The sequence below is a fragment of the Pelophylax lessonae genome (assembly GCF_965119305.1).
Source record: "Pelophylax lessonae genome assembly, chromosome: 4".
NCBI classification, from domain to species: Eukaryota; Metazoa; Chordata; class Amphibia; order Anura; family Ranidae; genus Pelophylax; species Pelophylax lessonae.
In genome coordinates, this window is record NC_138771.1 from 342,776,372 (window position 1) to 342,795,537 (window position 19,166).

The 19,166-nt window shown below is 42.0% G+C and overlaps 1 protein-coding gene across 3 annotated transcripts in view; it reads right to left on the reverse strand.

Moving 5' to 3' along the window:
* STK32A (serine/threonine kinase 32A) overlaps nt 1-19,166 on the reverse strand; it is a 312,631-nt gene that overhangs the window by 201,058 nt on the left and 92,407 nt on the right. For all 3 annotated transcript variants that reach the window (XM_082252874.1, XM_082252876.1, XM_082252875.1), the window contains exon 4: nt 15,347-15,498. In XM_082252874.1, coding sequence (XP_082109000.1) covers nt 15,347-15,498 — 152 coding nt within the window. The remainder of the gene's footprint in view (nt 1-15,346; nt 15,499-19,166) is intronic.

The following is a 19,166-nucleotide window of genomic DNA, read 5'->3' on the forward strand; positions in this document are numbered from 1 at the left end:
CCCCCATTTGCTCAGTCTAAAGGTTTGCGCTCAGAAAATTTTTTACTTGCTCAGCACAGTAAAAAATTAGAGGGAACATTGGCATTGCTGTGGGCACTCTGCATTGACGTCCCCCCCCCCATTTGCTCAGTCTAAAGGTTTGCGCTCAGAAAATTTTTTACTTGCTCAGCACAGTAAAAAATTAGAGGGAACATTGGCAGAATAGGTAGGGAATTTTGATAACATCGTAAGGGCTGAGGCACAAGTCCTACTGCGCATGAGCGGGTGAATGCGCACCAACGGATCGGGCAGCGCCATCTCTTATAACAAACATCCATCCCATCTCCACGGCACACACTGCGCCGATCGGACAATCCTATTCCCTACCCACATGCCCACTCTCTCATTTTCGGGTCGGCGCAGTGTGGGGCATGGGGATCAGATTGTCGGGTCAGTGCAGTGCAGTGTCTGCCATGGATTGGATGGATGTTTGTTATAAGAGATCCCGCTGCCCGACCCGTTGGTGCGCATGCGCCGGTGCATGAACACTAGGACTTTTGTCTGACCCCTTACGATGCTATCATAATTCCCTACCTATTCTGCGCATTCCCAATAGGACGTGTGACGCAGGTACAAGCTGCTGCATGATGATCTCAATCGGAAATGACGTAGATAGGGAAATCTGATAGAACACCGGGCGAAACTGTTGAAGCGGTGGGTGTGCGCGGGCACGCGGCGGATGTGCGCTCGCGCGGACTTACTGCTAAGCGCCAGCGGGTGTTACAAGTGGCGGCAGGCGAGCAATGTCACGTGAGAGCCGCTCGGTCAGCTCTGCGCGTGTCCCCGATGTTGCTAGGGCAACAGGGATGCAGAGCTAACAGAGGCTCTCGCTTAACTGGAACAAGTCTGTTTTTACAAATGTTTGACCACATATGTTCTAGCGCCCGTTAATTTAACGGGCTTAATGTCTAGTAAATATAATAAAGGAACAACCTTTTAGAGGTTTTAGATAATAAAAATCAAATATACATACTGTACCATACTTTCCACTTTTCATAATTGTGGAATTTTGAACAGGATTGCTCCTCCCTTTTCTGATTAGTGTCAAACCTTCCTACTTGCTAATAAGAACATTGAAAAAAAACATTGCAGGGTTGCCTATTCTTTTTTTTCTGCCTATTCTATTTATTTGATGCCTATGGTAGAAAAAGGCTTTCAGAGGCCAAAAGGAGAGGTGAAAACCTTGGGGTTGATTTACTAAAACTGGAGAGTGTAAAATCTGGTGCAGCTGTGCATGGTAGCCAATGAGCTTCTATCTTCAGCTTGTTCAATTATGCTTTGGCAAAAAAAAGCCTGGAAGCTGATTGGTTTCTATGCAGTGCTGCACTGGATTCTGCACTCCCTTGTTTTAGTTAATTAACCCAATTGTCTCAAGCTTCCTAAGAATGCTTTACCTTTGTGGGTAATTACCACTGTTCCATACGGAAAAATGGCCTTGGTCATGGGAGAAAATGAATTCCCATCTTATCACCTTGGGACATAGTCAGTAACTATAGCTCATGCCCATAGAACCAACATACAAGTTGTAAAACTCATTTAAAAACTCTTAGAAAAGATAAATTCGAATTCTGTGTTTTAAACCTGGGATCTTGCCAACATCCCTAGTGAATATGGAACAAAAATAACCCCTGAGGATTGGGACTTTCAACGGCAAGAATCAGGACTTGAGTATGAAAATATATAAATTTTATTACACATATAATGAAGATAAATTATACATAATCACATGTGAAATATAAAAACAAGGTCATAGATACGTCTTGGAACCAGGAGGGTCTGAGGTGTCTGGATCGGACTAGACGCGTTTCGGTCCAAATGCCTTTCTCAATGGTCCACAAAACACCAGAGCTCAGACAGATATGTGAGACCTCTGTGGAATCCAGGACGTGAGACCAAAAGGGATGGGCCTTGGTGAATGAGAAAAAGGCCTTCAATTGACTATGGCCGCAAAGAGTATATACTACATTACTCATACGTACAGACCTATACAGGCTTGACATATTCTATGTCAACAGGGATGCATGGCTGGACACGTCCCAGCATTATAAATCCATCGGGGGACATGCTCATTCTACTACTATTTCACAGATGACCTGTGCGTTTCTGACCTCACTCTGGAGATCCTCGTGGGATTCTCTGTCCGTGGAGCTCCTTTCTCACTGTCATTTGCCATATCACTGTATATTTGGCTTATAAGTATTGAAATCTCCCCTGGAAACCCATATAAACATTAACATATTACTCTAAGTCTATCTTGTATAGACCCAACTTGTTTAGCATATACTCTTTGCGGCCATAGTCAATTGAAGGCCTTTTTCTCATTCACCAAGGCCCATCCCTTTTGGTCTCACGTCCTGGATTCCACAGAGGTCTCACATATCTGTCTGAGCTCTGGTGTTTTGTGGACCATTGAGAAAGGCATTTGGACCGAAACGCGTCTAGTCCGATCCAGACACCTCAGACCCTCCTGGTTCCAAGACGTATCTATGACCTTGTTTTTATACTTCACATGTGATTATGTATAATTTATCTTCATTATATGTGTAATAAAATTTATATATTTTCATACTCAAGTCCTGATTCTTGCCGTTGAAAGTCCCAATCCTCAGGGGTTATTTTTGTTCCATTTAAAAACTCTGATCATGCCTATCTGCCATCTTACTTTTGTGTTGGTACTTAGCTTATGCTTTGTTTATGGGCTCATGTATTCACCTTTTTCCAACAACAATCTTGTTTTCCAGCATATCTAAAATTATGTATGCAGACTTCATTTCACCTGCCTGGCAAGTTCTTTTGATTTTTATCATTATGAACAAGTGTGTAAGGGTTTGTACATATTAATCTCAGAGTTAAGAAGGCATCAAAGTCCTTTGAGAAAAACTCTTCAATAGCAAGAAAGACCCAAGCCAGACCATAACATTGAATGATGAGGATGTAAATCTTGATCTTTCCCTCTATTCACTGCAGCATTTAATTTTCTCACACCACTGCCAGTTCTTCCATCTTCTTATTGAAAATCAAGAGGCATAAGGAAGCTGAAACTCCCTCAGAGGATTTCATGGTGGCATGGAGCCAGACCGATCTGAGAGCTGCAAGTATTTCTCACTTATTTATAAGACAATACCTAGGCACCTTCAGATTGTTGGTTTTATCATATCCCAGCATATTGTTACAGCAAGAGCTGCTATTTCTATGATTTCTATGAGTATAATAAGGATGTCCCATGGGATTCTAGCACATTATCACTTCCTGTGAAATTTCAATATATATTTATGAATGTAATTTACATAAATTTGGATGCAGATTTACCTTGAAGAACAGGTTAGAGAAGCACTGCGTAAGCCATTTTAACTAGCAAAGGGTGCAGTGTACTTATATCAGAGAAACTGAAGTAATCACAGGCAACTTTGGGTCTAGTATGGATTAGAAGGGGAACCCCACGCCAAAACAAACACACAACCCCCGGACCTAGACCCTTATCCGAGCACGTAGCTCCACAGGTCAGGAATAGGAGGGAACGAGCGAGTTCCCCCCTCCTGCACTATTCCTTATCTGTCCGATTATCTCCTACTCTATTAGCTTTTAGGCGATCTCTGAAAACCCTCCTTTTCAGAGAAGCCTATCCTACCAACACCTAACAAATATACCTACATTTTCTCCATCAGCCCACCCCCCACGGTTATTGCATTTTGTTTCACTTGACCCTCCCTTCTAGATTGTAAGCTCTAACGAGCAGAGCCCTCTAGTTCCTCCTGTTTTGAATTGTATTGTAACTGTATTGTCTTCCCTCACATTGTAAAGCGCTGTGCAAACTGTTGGCGCTATATAAATCCTGTATTATAATAACAATAATAATAATAATAATACCATGCCACATGCTCTCAACATGGTGGGGTACTTTGGGGCATTTTTTATTTTTCAATAGAGGAATTGTCAAAAACTCTTGTATCCCATACTCATTCACATGGGGGGGGCAGGATCTAAGGTCCACCTTGTTAAAGGGTGCTTCCAGGTTTGGATAAGCCCCCTGCCTACAGGCCCCCACAACCAGAGCCCGGGGTTGTGGGGAAGAGGCTCACATGGTGCTTTGGGGTGGGGGGCAGTGCCCCCCCCATGTTAAGGGCATATGGCCTGGTATAGTTAAGGAGGGGGGCTGCTTGCTCGTCCCCTCCCTTTCCTTACCTGCTGGGCTGTGTGCTCGGATAAGGGTCTAGTATGGATTTTGGAAGGGGACCCCACAACCTTTTTTTGGGGGATTTTGGCATTGGGTTCCCCTCCAAATCTTTACTGGACCCTGCACAGTTTTTTCACAAATTGTTTAGCTGGAAATGTCTTTTTTTTACATTCAGCTGTCAGCAGGGAATCCAAAATGCACCGCAAAACATGCCTAAAAAAAGGATCAACTGCAGCCACATAGATGTGAACCTAGACTGAGACATGATTTCCATTTGGGAGTATCTCACCAAAAATGACATTTTTGTTGCAGGAGGTGCCAAAGATCTGACTTGTATCTTAGTACAGACTTCTGGGAAAATCAGTGAGCCAATCACACAAGTAGGAAATTATATTTTCAGGGGGCATTTTGTACTCAGTCTGTGTACAGAACACCTCCAGGTAGCCATATTGAATTGCATTTTACAGAAAATTCCAGGGCTGCAAATTGAAAAGGAAATTTTTAATAACATTCAATTACAATATGGCAATATGACTTGAGTTGCAATTGTATACGCTATATTATTTATTTTTTTTTTTTTTGCTAATTTTTTTCCCCACAAAAGTAGAATTACCCTTTACGACTATGCATTATATTGGGGATCTGGATGCAAGGTCCATTTCCTGCTTGCAAGGGATTTAACTCTTAAATCATTTCAGCTTTAAAAATGTTTCTTTGCTGTGGGCAAGCTGCATTGGACACACATAAAAGAAAGTTACAATCAGTTTCAAACTGACACTGCTGTGTAAACTACCAGTGCCTAAAAACTCCATATTTGAGGATGTCTAGCTTAAGAGGCAGGGAAAGAAAATTTGCTGCAACTACAATAGATACAATAGATAGACAAAAAAAGGAGGGACATTGAGACTGATGTGGGTGTCAAGGTCTTATAGCTAGTTCCAGGGTTCTACTTCTGAAAACACTTGACAGAAAATGCAACAATATATATAAAAAATTCAAAGTCATAATCCAAAAAACCCAGCAGTTTTTTACTTTTTTATTCAAAATACCATTTAAATTTGGAAGGCTTAGTGGAAGTCTTTGGAGGGTGTCCCGCAATTTAATTATTGTCTGGGCTTAGGAACATTTCACAATAAACTTTCCATTTTAGCTTCATAGGGATGCCAAGTGTCATCCTATTACCGTATATCACAGCTTTTAACGAGGGCCTGGAAGCTGAAGTCATACTGTCCATTTATATATTTCAACTCCAAACACATTGGTATGCTAGTATAATTTCTCATTTTTGCAATTCCATTTTCAGAATGTCTACTTTTTTAAACCAGAAAGCTAATTGTTTTCAAAGCTTGCTGCTCAGTATACATAAAGAAAAAAGTCAACACAAAATTTCAGAATTTTCTTTAATATACCACTTGTTTCTAAAATATACTTTGAAAAAAGATACATTTGCATACTAGCTCAAAACTTGCCAATGCCTAAATGCTTACTTTAATTTTATTTTTTTAAATTAGCTTCCTCTTTGAATGTGGTCAAATCTAAAACGAAAAGACTAAGCCATGGGAGCGTATTGAGAAAAATATGGATACTGTCATTCATGACCTTCTTCTCAAAATGCCAATAGCCTGGTTATTTCTAGCTTTAAATCAGAACTATAGCCAAATACAATTAAAATCCAACTGCTTCCTTAAATATCCATGGCTTAAGACTATTCAATCTTAAAGGTATAGTACACTATTACAAAAAAAACTGCCTTTGCACATAAGGGATGTCTGTAGATAAAAAGCTGTGGAACTTTGAGCATAATTGAATAATGCATTTGCAATAGGTGTAGGCCATTTATCTACTTCATGAAACCTGACTGTAAAACTCACATGAATGCATTAAGGTAAAAAGTGTTTTAGGTTTAGAACCCCTATAATCTACCTACCATTGTAACCAGCTGGAGAAGCAGGCTAAGCTCTCCTTTCCAAACCCCTCTCCTGCCGGGTCTCACACAGGCTGTGTGTTTTGATATCTGATACGACCCCCCCCCCCCCCCCGCCGCTGTGATGTAAGCAGCTGAATGAAAACTTTTTGCCCATTTCCTCTCCTTTCTGGCAGCAGCTGCAGTATGGACTGAATAATGCAGCTGCTCAGGATGATGGGAGATGTAGTCCAGAGGTGGCACTGCACTGTGGAGGCTAATAGAGCTGCAAACAACAAAGCCCAGGCTTCCCTGTGAACCAAAGATGGGAGCAAAGTGAGTTTTCCAGGTGGAGGGAAGCAGAACCAGAAAGTGCAGACCTATTATCATGATGTCTGTGCCTAGTACCATGGAGACTAAGCCTGTGCAGAGACCAGAGTTGACATTGCTGAGCCTGAGAGATCAGATGGTGAATAACCAGTGTGCTGAGGACTGGAGTTGAATTCAGCAGCGGGCTAACATCAGCACAGTGGAACCAATGTAGCTGTAACACTGGGACTTGTGAAATGGCACTGCTGCCTTAGACCTGTTGCTGCTAGCAGAGACTGAACACATTAGGGACTGACCATCTAACTAGCAGTCTTTACCACTGTATGCAGAATTTATTGGAACTGTACTATACTGTTGGTGCCAAACAGGCTATTTAAAGGATGCTTATACCTATGTTCCTTGCTGACTGATATTCAGCTGTTCCCTGTGTCCTGCATTTAACCTGTATGATTTGACTCGACTCGACTTACTCTTTGACCTGATCTTGGATTCCGCTTCTGACTTGTCATTTATTCCTGACCTGACTCTGTTCCTGACTTCGGCTTTGCTCATGATTTTGTACCTCGCTGCCTGCCTGCTGATGACTCTGGCTACTCCTGTGACCCCACTTCTGTCTCTGATCCTGACTTCCTGTTCTGCTCAAGTGCCTGTCTGGCTGCTGTACCAGCGCTATGCACTACTTTAGTTTTTCTGCTGAGAGCCCTGACAAGCTACATGTCCTAAACCAACAGAGAAGCGGAGTACCTCCTTAACCCAGGCTATACTTCTAAACACTACTATGGCTCCTGATCCACTGGTTTGCCAGCCTCCAGAGATAGAGGAGAGGCCAACCGTGTAATTTCCTTCTCCTATCAGGTAAGTGACAGACTGGGCCCCAACACTATCCGGCTAAAGAACTTGTGCAAAGGACAGTCTGCTCACATACTGTAGCTGCTTTACTTGCTGCCTATAATAAGAGGCACCTCTGTAGGAAGGCTTGAACTCTAGAGTAGCCTTCTTCTACTTTCTCTGTGCAATGCTTTTGTACAGAGCAGCCCCAATCCCCTTCTTTTGGCGTCCCCTGCTCCAGGCCCCTCCTCTTCAGCATGTGCCCCCATGGAAAGCAGCTTTACCCAGGGGCACCGGTGCGTGCTCACTCCCGAATTCCACTGCTGCGTCCATTGACACAGACAGCGGAACTTGGCCTCGATTCTGTGTCACAGCTTTTGATTGACAGCAGTGGGAGCCAATAGCTCCTGCTGTTATCAATCAGTCCAATGAGGAGGGAGACAGTGGAGGGACATCACTGCACATCACTGGATCGGATTGGGCTCAGGAAAGAAGAAGAAAGGGGCTGGGGGAGCTGCAGCACAGAAAGATTTTCACCTTAATGCATAGTATGCATTAAGTTGAAAAACCTTAAGGCTTTACAATCACTTTAATGACACTTTAATGCTGATTTGTAGATTACCAGGTACAGGTCAATCCAACCATTTAGATCTCTGTTCTAAGTTGCTATAATATAGAGACTTCATTGTCTATAAAATTGTGTTAGACCTACTCTCTACTCATTTTTTTACATACTGCATCTACTTTAACTCAAAACAACTCAAAACAATATATTGCGTTCCTTGTTTACTAACTAGTATCTGGTGATTTGTTCCTGATACTGAACCATAGTGTGTGCAGGATATTTACATTTGTGCTCTTAAAGAGGAAGTAAACCCTCCTCTGCAAGTTGTACCTATAGGTAAGCCTATGATAAGGCTTACCTATAGGTACTGTAAATATCTCCTAAACATGTACCGTTTAGGAGATATTTACCGTAAATGCAGCCAGTGACGTCACTGGGGCATGCTCTCTGAAGGAACGGCGCGTGCCGTGACCGTCGGCTCCTGCGCGCATTCGCGGGAGTGACGTAATCGCGGGTCCAGCCAATCAGATGGCCGGATGCCGCGAACCCGGAAGAAGGGTGACAGAACATGTCACCCATGGGAGAAGTGAGCGGTCAGCGCTTCGGGGCTTCGTTCTAAGGTAAGTATATCATAATGAGCTAGTATGCAATGCATACTAGCTCATTATGTGTTTCTCTTTCAGGTGAACTTTTTGAAAAAAAAAATTCTGAGGTTTACAACCTCTTTAATAGTACTGCAATACCCTTTTTGCTTAACCTGGTGTGTCAGAGGGGTTGAGGTAGTTCATAGAGTCGAGACCAGTGAACAGAGAACCCAATCCACTAAGCAGCTCCAGCTGGGTTATCGATACATTATTCTTATCATACCTAACTGCCCTGCACCAAGAAAAATCAATTCCAAAAAATAGTCCTGAGTGACCAACATACGTAGGCATCTTTTATGATACTAATAAACTCCATTATTGCTTTGTTAAATATATGTTTTATGAGATATCTAAATTATTAATGCATATCTGCTACGCGTGAAAGGCTTTTAATTAATAGTAAGAAAATTAGAAGCCTTTAATAAAAGCATCACTACATTAATTATGAAAGAAATTGTGCTGGTTCCCTTATTTCATATAGGTTAGGTTATTGAGCCACAAAATGGTTACAGTTAACAAAATACAGAATATAATGGTGACAATTTGGTTCTTCTGTATTTTATATATTGTTGGGGAGGGTGCATTAAAGCCAACCTGTTACTTTACCCTACATGGGAAAGAAACATTGTAACTTTAAGTAGTTTCCTTAGATTACCTTTATTCCATTTCACCAGCAGTGTTGATTAGCCTGTTAATTTCCTTGCAACTTTTTAACTCATTTCTTCTGTATCTTATCTCTTTTAATGTTTTTCCTTCTACTCCCATGTTAAAATGTATGTAAAATATTTTTAAATCTTAAGCTTTCAATAAAATAATATCTGGTGATCCTGCAAGGAAGGTCCTTGTCATGGTTCACTGTTGTTACCAACAGGAAAGCTCCATGAGCAATAATATGCAGCTGTTGTTGCTGGAAATAGTGCATTTACTGTATGTAGATAAGAAGTGTCTGCAGGAGAGTAACAGCACTGAGATGCATTAAAGAATAAGAAAGATAGAAAGTTTTTATTTAAAAAATGTGAAGTGGTTTTTTTTATAAATAGTGCTTTAGCAAACTAAAAGTAATTTGTTAGGATTTACTTATACTTTAACAACTTTAAGACCGGAAGGATTTGCCCCCTTAATGACCAGGCCCTATTTTGTGATTCGGCACTGTGTTACTTTAACGGACAATTGCGCGGTCGTGCGATGCTCTACCCAAATAAAATTGATGTCCTTTTTTCCCCACAAATAGAGATTTCTTTTGGTGGTATTTGATCAACTGTGTGGTTTTTATTTTTTGCGCTATAAACAAATTTTGACAATTTTGAAAAAAAATATATATATTTTTCACATTCTGCTATATGACATGAAAATTTTTTAACATTTTAGGCCAATTTGTTTTCTGCTACACATTTTTGTTTAAAAAATCGCAATAAGCATATTTTGATTGGTTTGCGCAAAAATTATCGCGTCTACTAATTACGGGAAAAATTTATGTCATTTTTATTGTTTTTTTTTTTTTTTCAGTAATGGCGGCGATCTGCGATTTTTTGCGGGACTGCGACATTGCGGCGGACAGATCAGACCCCTGACTGACATTTTTGACACTTTTGGGGGTACCAGTGACATTGCTACAGTAATCAGTGCTATAAATATGCACTGTTACTGTAATAATGACACTGGCAGGGAAGGGGTTAACAGTATAGGTGATCAAGGGGTTAAATGTGACCCTAGGGGAGTGATTCTAACTGTATGGGGGTTGGACTTGTGAACTGATCACAGAGACATGCGATCCTATATAGCAGGATCACATGAGCTCTGTGATCATTGCAGGGAGAAGGACGGGCGGCTGTGTTTACAACAGCTGCCCGTCCTTGTCCCTCAGCGGGGAAAGGTCAAGAGTGTCAGGCGGCAATCGGAGCCACCTGACACACGCATCGGCTTCCCAGCTGATGAGTGGGGGCGGGATCGGGCTGCCGGCGGCGTGCGCTCGCCCCCTAGCTTCTCCCAGGCAAATGACGTATCCATACGTGGTTTTGCCTGGGAGAGCCACCATGCCGCCGTATATATACAGTATGCGGTCAGCAAAAACTCTAATATACAACATAGAGGAAGAGAACAAGGGTCTATATGTTGTGCTAAGGCTCACAACACTAGTTGCTCCTTATCAGATCTTTCTAGTGATCGCTATAATTTCTCTTGCAACAATGTGTAAGATTTAGCATCAAATGGAGAGCTTGTTATTAGCTAGTCTCCATGTAAGGGCTTTCTGCCAATGTTTAGTCTTACTCCCCTCACCCTCCTGCTCCTCCTGACTTTTGGAGATATGCCTCTCCTGCTGCCCTCTCCCACTGTGGCCTCCACTGTGCTCACTCAACCAGACTCTCACTCAATGGATGAAAGGGAGGTGGAGTTGGATGCATTCTATCCAAACAAAGCACTTTTCCAGTTACTCCTACACCTCCTTCTTTATCCCTCTCCCCTTTTGAAGCTTGCAGTATTTGTCTTTTTTCTTCAGCTTCTCTGAGACTTTCTGTGGATTATTGACCTCCAGAGCCTGTATCACACTGCCCTGATGACTTCTCTGCCTGGCTACCCTATCTTTTTTTCCACTGAAATACCCACTATCATCCTTAGTGACCTTAACATTCGTGTTAATGTTAACACCCAAACTACATCTCAACTCCTCAACCTAACGTCTTCCGTAAGTCTAACACAATGGACACACACTTCTACTCACTCTGATGGAACACCAACCATTGCACTCCTTTCAAACTCTCAAACACCCATTTGCCTCTCTTTGACCGTGACCTTATCACTCTCCCAATCTTTAACCCCCTATCCCTCTAATCAACAAATAGTTACCCACAAAAACCTTTGCCACTTTAACCCTTCTCTTACCAATTTCCCAACACACAAGATTTCTACAAGATCTCATCAGCTCACTCTCATCCTCTCAGGAAACACTGGCCCATCTCACCGCACACAGACTTAAGACCTGATCCCTTTAACCGTGGCAAACAGACAGCACCAGCAATTGCAAAAGAAAAAGTCATGCTCTTGATTGGCTATGGCATATTACTAAACACATTAAAGACTTTACATCATAAAAAACTACCACCCAAAAATAAAGGACCTGTCTCTGTACTGCCAAACAGACATACTTTATCACTCTCATCAACACTCGGTCATTCAGTCCTCACCAACTGTTTTCTACCTTTAAAAACAAATTCCAAATTTGCTATCACTTGAGATTGTTCATTTGGACTAAGCTGGCCCAAATGAACTATTTCCATCACTAAGTGATTCAGCAGCTGTGTGTGATACATTAAACTGCAGTAGCATTAGCTGCATACAGTATGCAGTGCTGTGTTTCACAGCAGAAAGCATTACTTCCTAAAACGGAGTTGGCCTGAATGCTTCTCAACCATTCAGAAGTGTTGAATTTGAATCAACCAATACAAGGCTTCCACTGACTTGCTGAGGTGAAGCCATTAACCACTTGCCGACTGCCTAACGCCGATCTACGTCGGAAGTCAGCCCCTCACAGGCAAAGTGACGTAGGGCTACGTCACTAGCTTGTGAGGGTCTAGGGAGCGAGCACGCGCCCCCGGAGGCGCGCTCCCGCGTGGTCACGGACCCCCCCGCGCGTGTGACCAGCGGACCCGATGTCCGCCGGTCACTCGGCGATCGGCGGGGGGAGAGGGAGAATGTCAGGCAGCTTGTGTAAACAAGCTGCCTGTCATTCTCCTCGCTGTAAAGACACTGATAAAACGGATCTAGTATGTAGATCCGTTGATCAGTGTCCTTACAGCTCAAGCCACAGCCAATCACAGTAGAAAGCACGCCCCTAGGGATACACACAGCCCCTCCCTTCCAAATAAAGTTAACCCCTTCACAAACAGTGTATTTTTACAGTAACAGTGCATATGTATAGCACTGATTACTGTAGAAATGTCACTGGTAACCCCAAAAGTGCCACAAATGTCAGTCAAGGGTCAGATCTGTCCGCCCCAATGTCGCAGTACCGCAAAAAAAATCGCAGATCGCCGCCATTACGCGTTAAAAAAAAAACAACAAAAATGACAAAAATCTTTCCCTTTGTTAGTAAACGCGATAAGTTTTGCGCAAACCAATCAAAATACGCTTTTTGCGATTTTTTTTACCAAACATATGTAGCATAAAACAAATTGGCCGAAAATTTTAAAAAATTTTGATTTTTACTTTTTTTTTTTGGGGAATTTCATATAAAAAAATGTGAAAAATATTGTTATTTTTGCAAAATTGACGCTCTTTTTTTGTTTATAGCGAGTGATCAAAAAATCGCACAGGTGATCAAATACCACCAAAAGAAAGCTCTGTTTGTGGGAAAAAAAGGACGTCAAATTCGTTTAGGTACAGCGTCGCACGACCGCGCAATTGTCCGTTAAAGTCACGCAGTGCCGAATCGCAAAATACCCCCTGGTCAGGAAGGGGGTAAAATCTTCCGGGGCTTAAGTGGTTAAAAGGAAGCCCTGTATTAGCTTAGAAAAAAACTACAAAACATGCACTGGTCACCCCTTTCTTGTCCAAACATTTTACCACTCCTCTCTGTGCTCCTATTTACCTTACTTCCAGACTTCTATAACTAGTCTAAAACTGAGACCACCGCCTCGCTGTAAACAACCTCCTCAACCCCATTCAATCTAGCCTTTACCTACAACACTGCACAGAAACTGCCATCCTAAAAATCATCAACGCCTTACCAACTGCCAAAACCAATGGCCACTACCCCGTAATCATACTCTTAGATCATTCTGCTACTTTTGATACAATTTGCTGCCCACTTCTCCTTGGAAAAAACTCCACTACCTCGACCTCCAAGACTCTGCTCTTTCCTGATTCTACTCCTACCTATCTCAGTGCACCTTCAGTGTTACCTTCTCCTCTTCATCTTTTTTTTTGGGTTCCTCAAGGCTTCCGGCCTTGGGCCTCCTCTGCTTTCTAACTACACCTCCTCTCTGGGTCAGTTCCAATACCACCTATATGCTGACGACATCCAAATCTCCATCCCTCAGTACATTCCTTTTGCCTTCTCACGCACTGCATGGATGTCACACCACTTCTTCAAACTAACTTCATATTATTTCCACCCCCCGTGGCCTCTCCCCCAATTTCTCTTTCAACATCAGCAGCACTGCAATCAGTCACTCCCCTTAATCTAGGGTGGTAATAGTAATACTTGACTCTTTCCTCTCCTGTCAGACCCACATCCAATCCTGTCAAAAACTTGCAACCTTCAACCCTTCAACATTTCCAAAATTCACCCTTAACAAATTACACAAATCCTCCTCATTCCTCCCAAGACCTTCAAACTCCCGGTGTTGCCAACCATCAGTTTTTTTACTGACAGCCAGTAAAAAACGGGCACTTTTCTCCTGCCAGTAAATGCCAATGAGAGGAAAATGGCTGCGACGCTTGAATCAGAACTGCATGCGCAGTTTCAGTCCGGAGCTGGCTGAGACCATCTAAATGCTACAGTGTGTTTGGTTAGCGCAGGGTGGTAATGGCAGAGGTGAAGCCTGAGTGTGTTATGTCATGATGCAAGGGAGTCGTGCAGAGTGGACGGAGCCTCGTGTGCAGGTTTGTGGGACGGGAGCAAGGCAAGCCAGGGGCAGAACTATCATGTCAGTACTGTTTGGACTGGAGTGGACTGAAGGGACCACCTTGGTGTGGAGAGAGACTGTCACTGTGACTCAGGAGAGGACGTGTCATGTCCCTGAGCTACTTACTTACTATATCAAAAATAAAATAAGACATTTTTATTTCCCTTAATATTGGCCTTAAATCACATTGCTAGTTACAAATTGAACTGGTTTGTAGCCTAAATACTCAAAGTTGCACTTAAAACTGTCATTTTATAACTTTTGGATATGCCAGTAAAAACTTGGCTGTGCCAGTACATTTTGGGCATTGTGTCAGTAAATTTCAATCTGGTAGGTTGGCAACATTGTACTGCACTAGTAGGAACACTAGCTTCTGTTCATCTGGAAAACAGTGTAACATTTTGAAATAACTATGAAAGCTTAAACCATATAGGGATTAAATAAGGTAATGCTGGCTTTAATCCTCATCTGTTCTAATATTTTCTTATTTTAACAGCAACTATAAAGTGAAGCAGAATATTAAAATTAAAAGAAAGGAAACACAGGCCATGAAAATTGTAGTGTTTCCTCACATAAGTGGTCAGTGAAAATATGCCCTCTTAGTCCCTCAAAGCCCCATTTCAGTCTGATTTCAGGGGTGCAGGTTCATGCACAGATGTCTATTGAAGTCGCCAAAACTGGTGCAGGAACTACTTTTGGAAATCAGTGCGGCTCCACAAAGTCAACGTCAAATCGATTGGGACGCTCCCATTGCTGGCAATAGGCTGCAATTTGACCTGTCAAATCGCACAGATGTGAACGGGGTCTTACACTGATAGCCAGTGGGAAATATGTTCCCAGTGAAGTCAGTGAAGTTCCCACTCCCCCTGGTGGTGAGTGATGTGTCTATTAGATTGGTAGTCAGTGGAGAAGGGTCCCCTTAGTCTGATGGTCAGTGGGAGAAGGCACCCTTACATTGCTGGTGAGTGAAAAGAATGCTCCTTACATTAGTGCTCAGTTAGAACAACCCCCCACCCTTTCTTACAGATAGCTAGAAAGATCATTGGTATCAGTGTTAAAGTATCTGAAAGGCAGACATTACTCACTGCTCATGGAACCCCTAGGGTTCTCTGGAGGAACTGCGATTGATAAAGTCTGCTACAGAGCTACACAGAAGCAGTATCATTCAGTAGTTTAGCAGGTAATACATATAATGAAACTGGCATTGACCACAGTCCAAGCAAGCAATAAATTACTCACCAGAGGTTAACCAGGAACGGATGCTCCAAGCCTTTCATGATCTGCAGTTCTTTAAACACATTTCTCACTTCATTGCGCTCCACACATTTCTGTTTGTTCATGTATTTCATTGCATACATTTTCTTGGTATCATTTTTCTGAACAATGCATACCTGCAAATAAAAATAAAAAAAGCTTACTAATAGCCCTAATTTTAATTATAGGCTGATACAATACTGTTAAGACTTGGATTAGAGCCTCTGTCAGGTTTTAATGTAAAAACAATAGGGAAAAGAGCACCAGCCCAGGAGTTTTGGTTTTATTTATTTTATTCATTGCATTAGATTGGGATCTCTAAACTTTTCAGTATGAGGACCACATTATATATTTTATAAATAGTTGCAGGCTGAAAAAAGTTTTATAAATCAATGGATAAAATGTAAATTCTGAACAGAGAAAGAAATTCAGTAAAACATAACAGGGAAATTCCAAATAAACAGGAGCCATTAATAAAGCTCAAACAATAATACATTTATGCCTCGTTTCCACTGAGCGGTATGGTTCGGTTCAGTATGGTACGCAATTTTTGCCGTTTCCATTGTCAAAAGTTGTGAATGGTACCCTAATTCCGAACCGTACCGTACCACTTTTTTGGGACCCTTTCGTTGGGGTACCAAGCACATTAGTACCGTACCAACAGGGTGGAGCTACTGTGTTGAGGTACTGTTGAGCTGAGGTACTGTTGGCGGTGGAAACGCCAGCCTGATCAAAGTGTACCATTCCAGACCATACTGAACTGTCCTGAACCGAACCATACAGCTCAGTGCAAACGAGGCATTAGTCTGCATCTTTCTCAACAGTCCCCTTAGCATCAGGGTCTACCTCAGAGAGACCTCTTACATCAGAGTTCTCATCAGAGTCCTTACTCACATTAGGTTCCCCATTAGAGTCCCCCATACATCAGGGTCCCCATCAGAGCCCCCCCCCCCAACATGAAAGTTCCCATTAAATGAGTGTTCTCATCAGAGTCCCACTTACATAAGAGTCATAATCGGAGTCTTCCTTACATCATGGTCCCTATCAGGGTCCTGTCTTACAGCTGGGTACAACAGCAAAGTGTCCCAAGTGATAGGCCCTATTTGGTCACGGCAACCCTTCTCCTCTCTGCGTTCCAGGCTGGTCAACAGGCATCTCATTCCGAATCGGCACTTCCACCTTGCTTTGCGGTGACCTCACACGGGAGCACCAGAGGGACCCAGCATGGCTCCCGTATGTCCATGGCTGTGTGCAAGTGGCTGCAAGCCTGCACACCAGGGAGGTGTTTGCTCAACCTCGGTTCAAGAGGCTATCAACCTTCTTACATCTGGACCCACCGGCCTGGTACTGTTTTGGCTTTTATTGACTAAAGGTTTTCACGCAATTAAGTGCAATAAACTGTATTGAGACTTTCCTTTGGCCTTCATCATTTACAAGGAAATAGTGGTTATCATCCCCCCAGATAGCGCTGTCCTTTCTGTTGCCTGTCTTACAACTGGGTCCCCATCAGAGTCCTCCTTTACATCCTGGTCCCCCATCAGATTCCCCCTTACATTTGGGTCTGCTTCAGAATCCACTCTAACCTTAAACATGTTGCGTGACTTTAGCAGACGGGCCCTCTTTATTCACAACTAAAATAAAAGGAAAAGCCTGCATTTTGCTTTAAACCTTAACAGATAAGAGGTGGCTGGTTGCTATAGGTAAACAGCAGTAAAGATTGGCACTTCTTTTCTGCACAGTAATTAAGCCTAATAGTATCTAGAACAGTGCGCAGAGATACATTTTACCTCTACCTTTTCCTGATGCTATGCTTTCTCCTTGGTGTGCATTCTCTCATCAGCAATGCCTAATGACAAGTTCTCTTGCTGTATGTAATAGATCTGTGTGCAATAATTCATATGTTAAAAGCTTTCCTGTTGCTTTAATATAGGGTGATTTAGTAAAACTGGTGCACACAGAATATGGTGCAGCTGTGCATAGTAACCAATCAGCTTCTAACTTTAGCTTGTTCACTTAAGCTTTGACAATAAAACCTGGAAGCTGATTGGTTGCTATTCAAAACTCTGAACTTTGTGTGCAACAGTTTTAGTAAATCTCCCCCAATGTATACCAAAATTCAAAACTGTTCTTAGTTCTGAATAGGGTAGGGAGGTTTTAGAGCCCATTCAGGTTTTTGCTGTCTATGTCCCCACTCTAAAGAGGTGCCCATTGAACACATTCTAGCAATTCTTGTTTCTCTTCTTCACCTCAAGACCTGGATGAAGGAAATTAAACAAAATGGAGCAGCAAGAAGCTGTTCTTTACTAAACAGGTCCCACTTTCCTCCATCCACAGGTACTTCATTTGGAACTTGGATGTTGCTTTGTTCAACAGAAGTCTTGCACTTAGGGCTTCACTTTCAACTTTCAAAATCATTTATTCCATTCTCAACTATCAGCAACATCCAAATGGTCATAAATGGCACATAAATGCAACAGCAACACATACATATGTGAAGTTAAAGGTCAAATTGGGACACTTCCTTTCTTCTTGAAGTTGTAAAAAACAAAAAATCATAGTGCATACATTCATACTAGACAGTGTGTAAACCTCATCCAATCAAAAATATTATTTGCAAATTTATACAGCGCTTCAGATATACACTGTTATATTTTGCACTTGCGAATGATCATATAGGTTCAGGGCTGCTCTGTGCAATAACATTGCACAGAGCAGGAGAGTATAGCATGTTTATTATTGTAATAAAATGTTTACAAAGTGTTCCATTCACCTATTTATAGCTTTAACAAGCTGTAATGTAACTGTAAAATAAAAAAAAGCACTACTTTCCACTATAGCATATATATTTATTATAAAAAGCTAAATAGATTCTTAACCCCCCCCCCCCCGCAGAAAACTACTAAAAGTTGAACCTATTAATGAGCCTACAAATGGACACACATTACATTTTCCCCACTCCCGGTGACTGCACCAGAAGTGCATAATAATCAGACAGGCTTACTGTTGGCTGTCTTTTAGAAGTGATCCAGTGGCTCTGCAGCCGCCAGATAGTTTCTACACACCCTGCTAACAGATGCCCCCTTTGCACACACGCCCCCACCATGTGTCTCTGCACCAATATGCACAACCCGGACCAGTGTTTTCAGAGCAAGGTAAAGGGGAACATTCACTGTTCTCCACTTCCTGTTACTGACCCGAATGAGACATGTAAAACATCCTTGTCACTGGCCACTGGCAATACTGGCTGATGCAATGCAATCTGAACTGCATTAGATTCATTGGAGGGCAGGCAAGATATTAGGGGTCTTTTAGATTCCTGATTTCCTATTAAGAGTACCCATCAGTAAAAAATGGATCACAAAGGGGACTCTAGTCTCCTATGTGAAAAAAAATAAAAATAAGTACAAAAATAAATAAAAAAAGCGTAAAGACTTAAAGCTACACCAAAACACATAAAATCCCCTCTCAAAAAGCCCCCCCCCCCTTATACATGCATATACAAACGTAAATGCATGCATCAGGAGCACCTATGCACACAAACATTGATTGCGCTACACATGTTACTTATCACTGCACACACAGGAGTGAGAGCATTAATCCTAGGTCTATTATTCATTGTTAATGAAAAAAAAAAAAATGATGACCTGTAGGGGCTTTAAAGCGTCGCATATGGAAAATTTAGCATACTGAAGTTAGATGCTGTTTCGCAGGTGCATGCAATTTTAAGGCTTGAGATGCTGGGTTTCTATTTACTTATTTTTTATATTTTAGCTCATGTTTTATATTTTACCCAAAAAATTGGGTA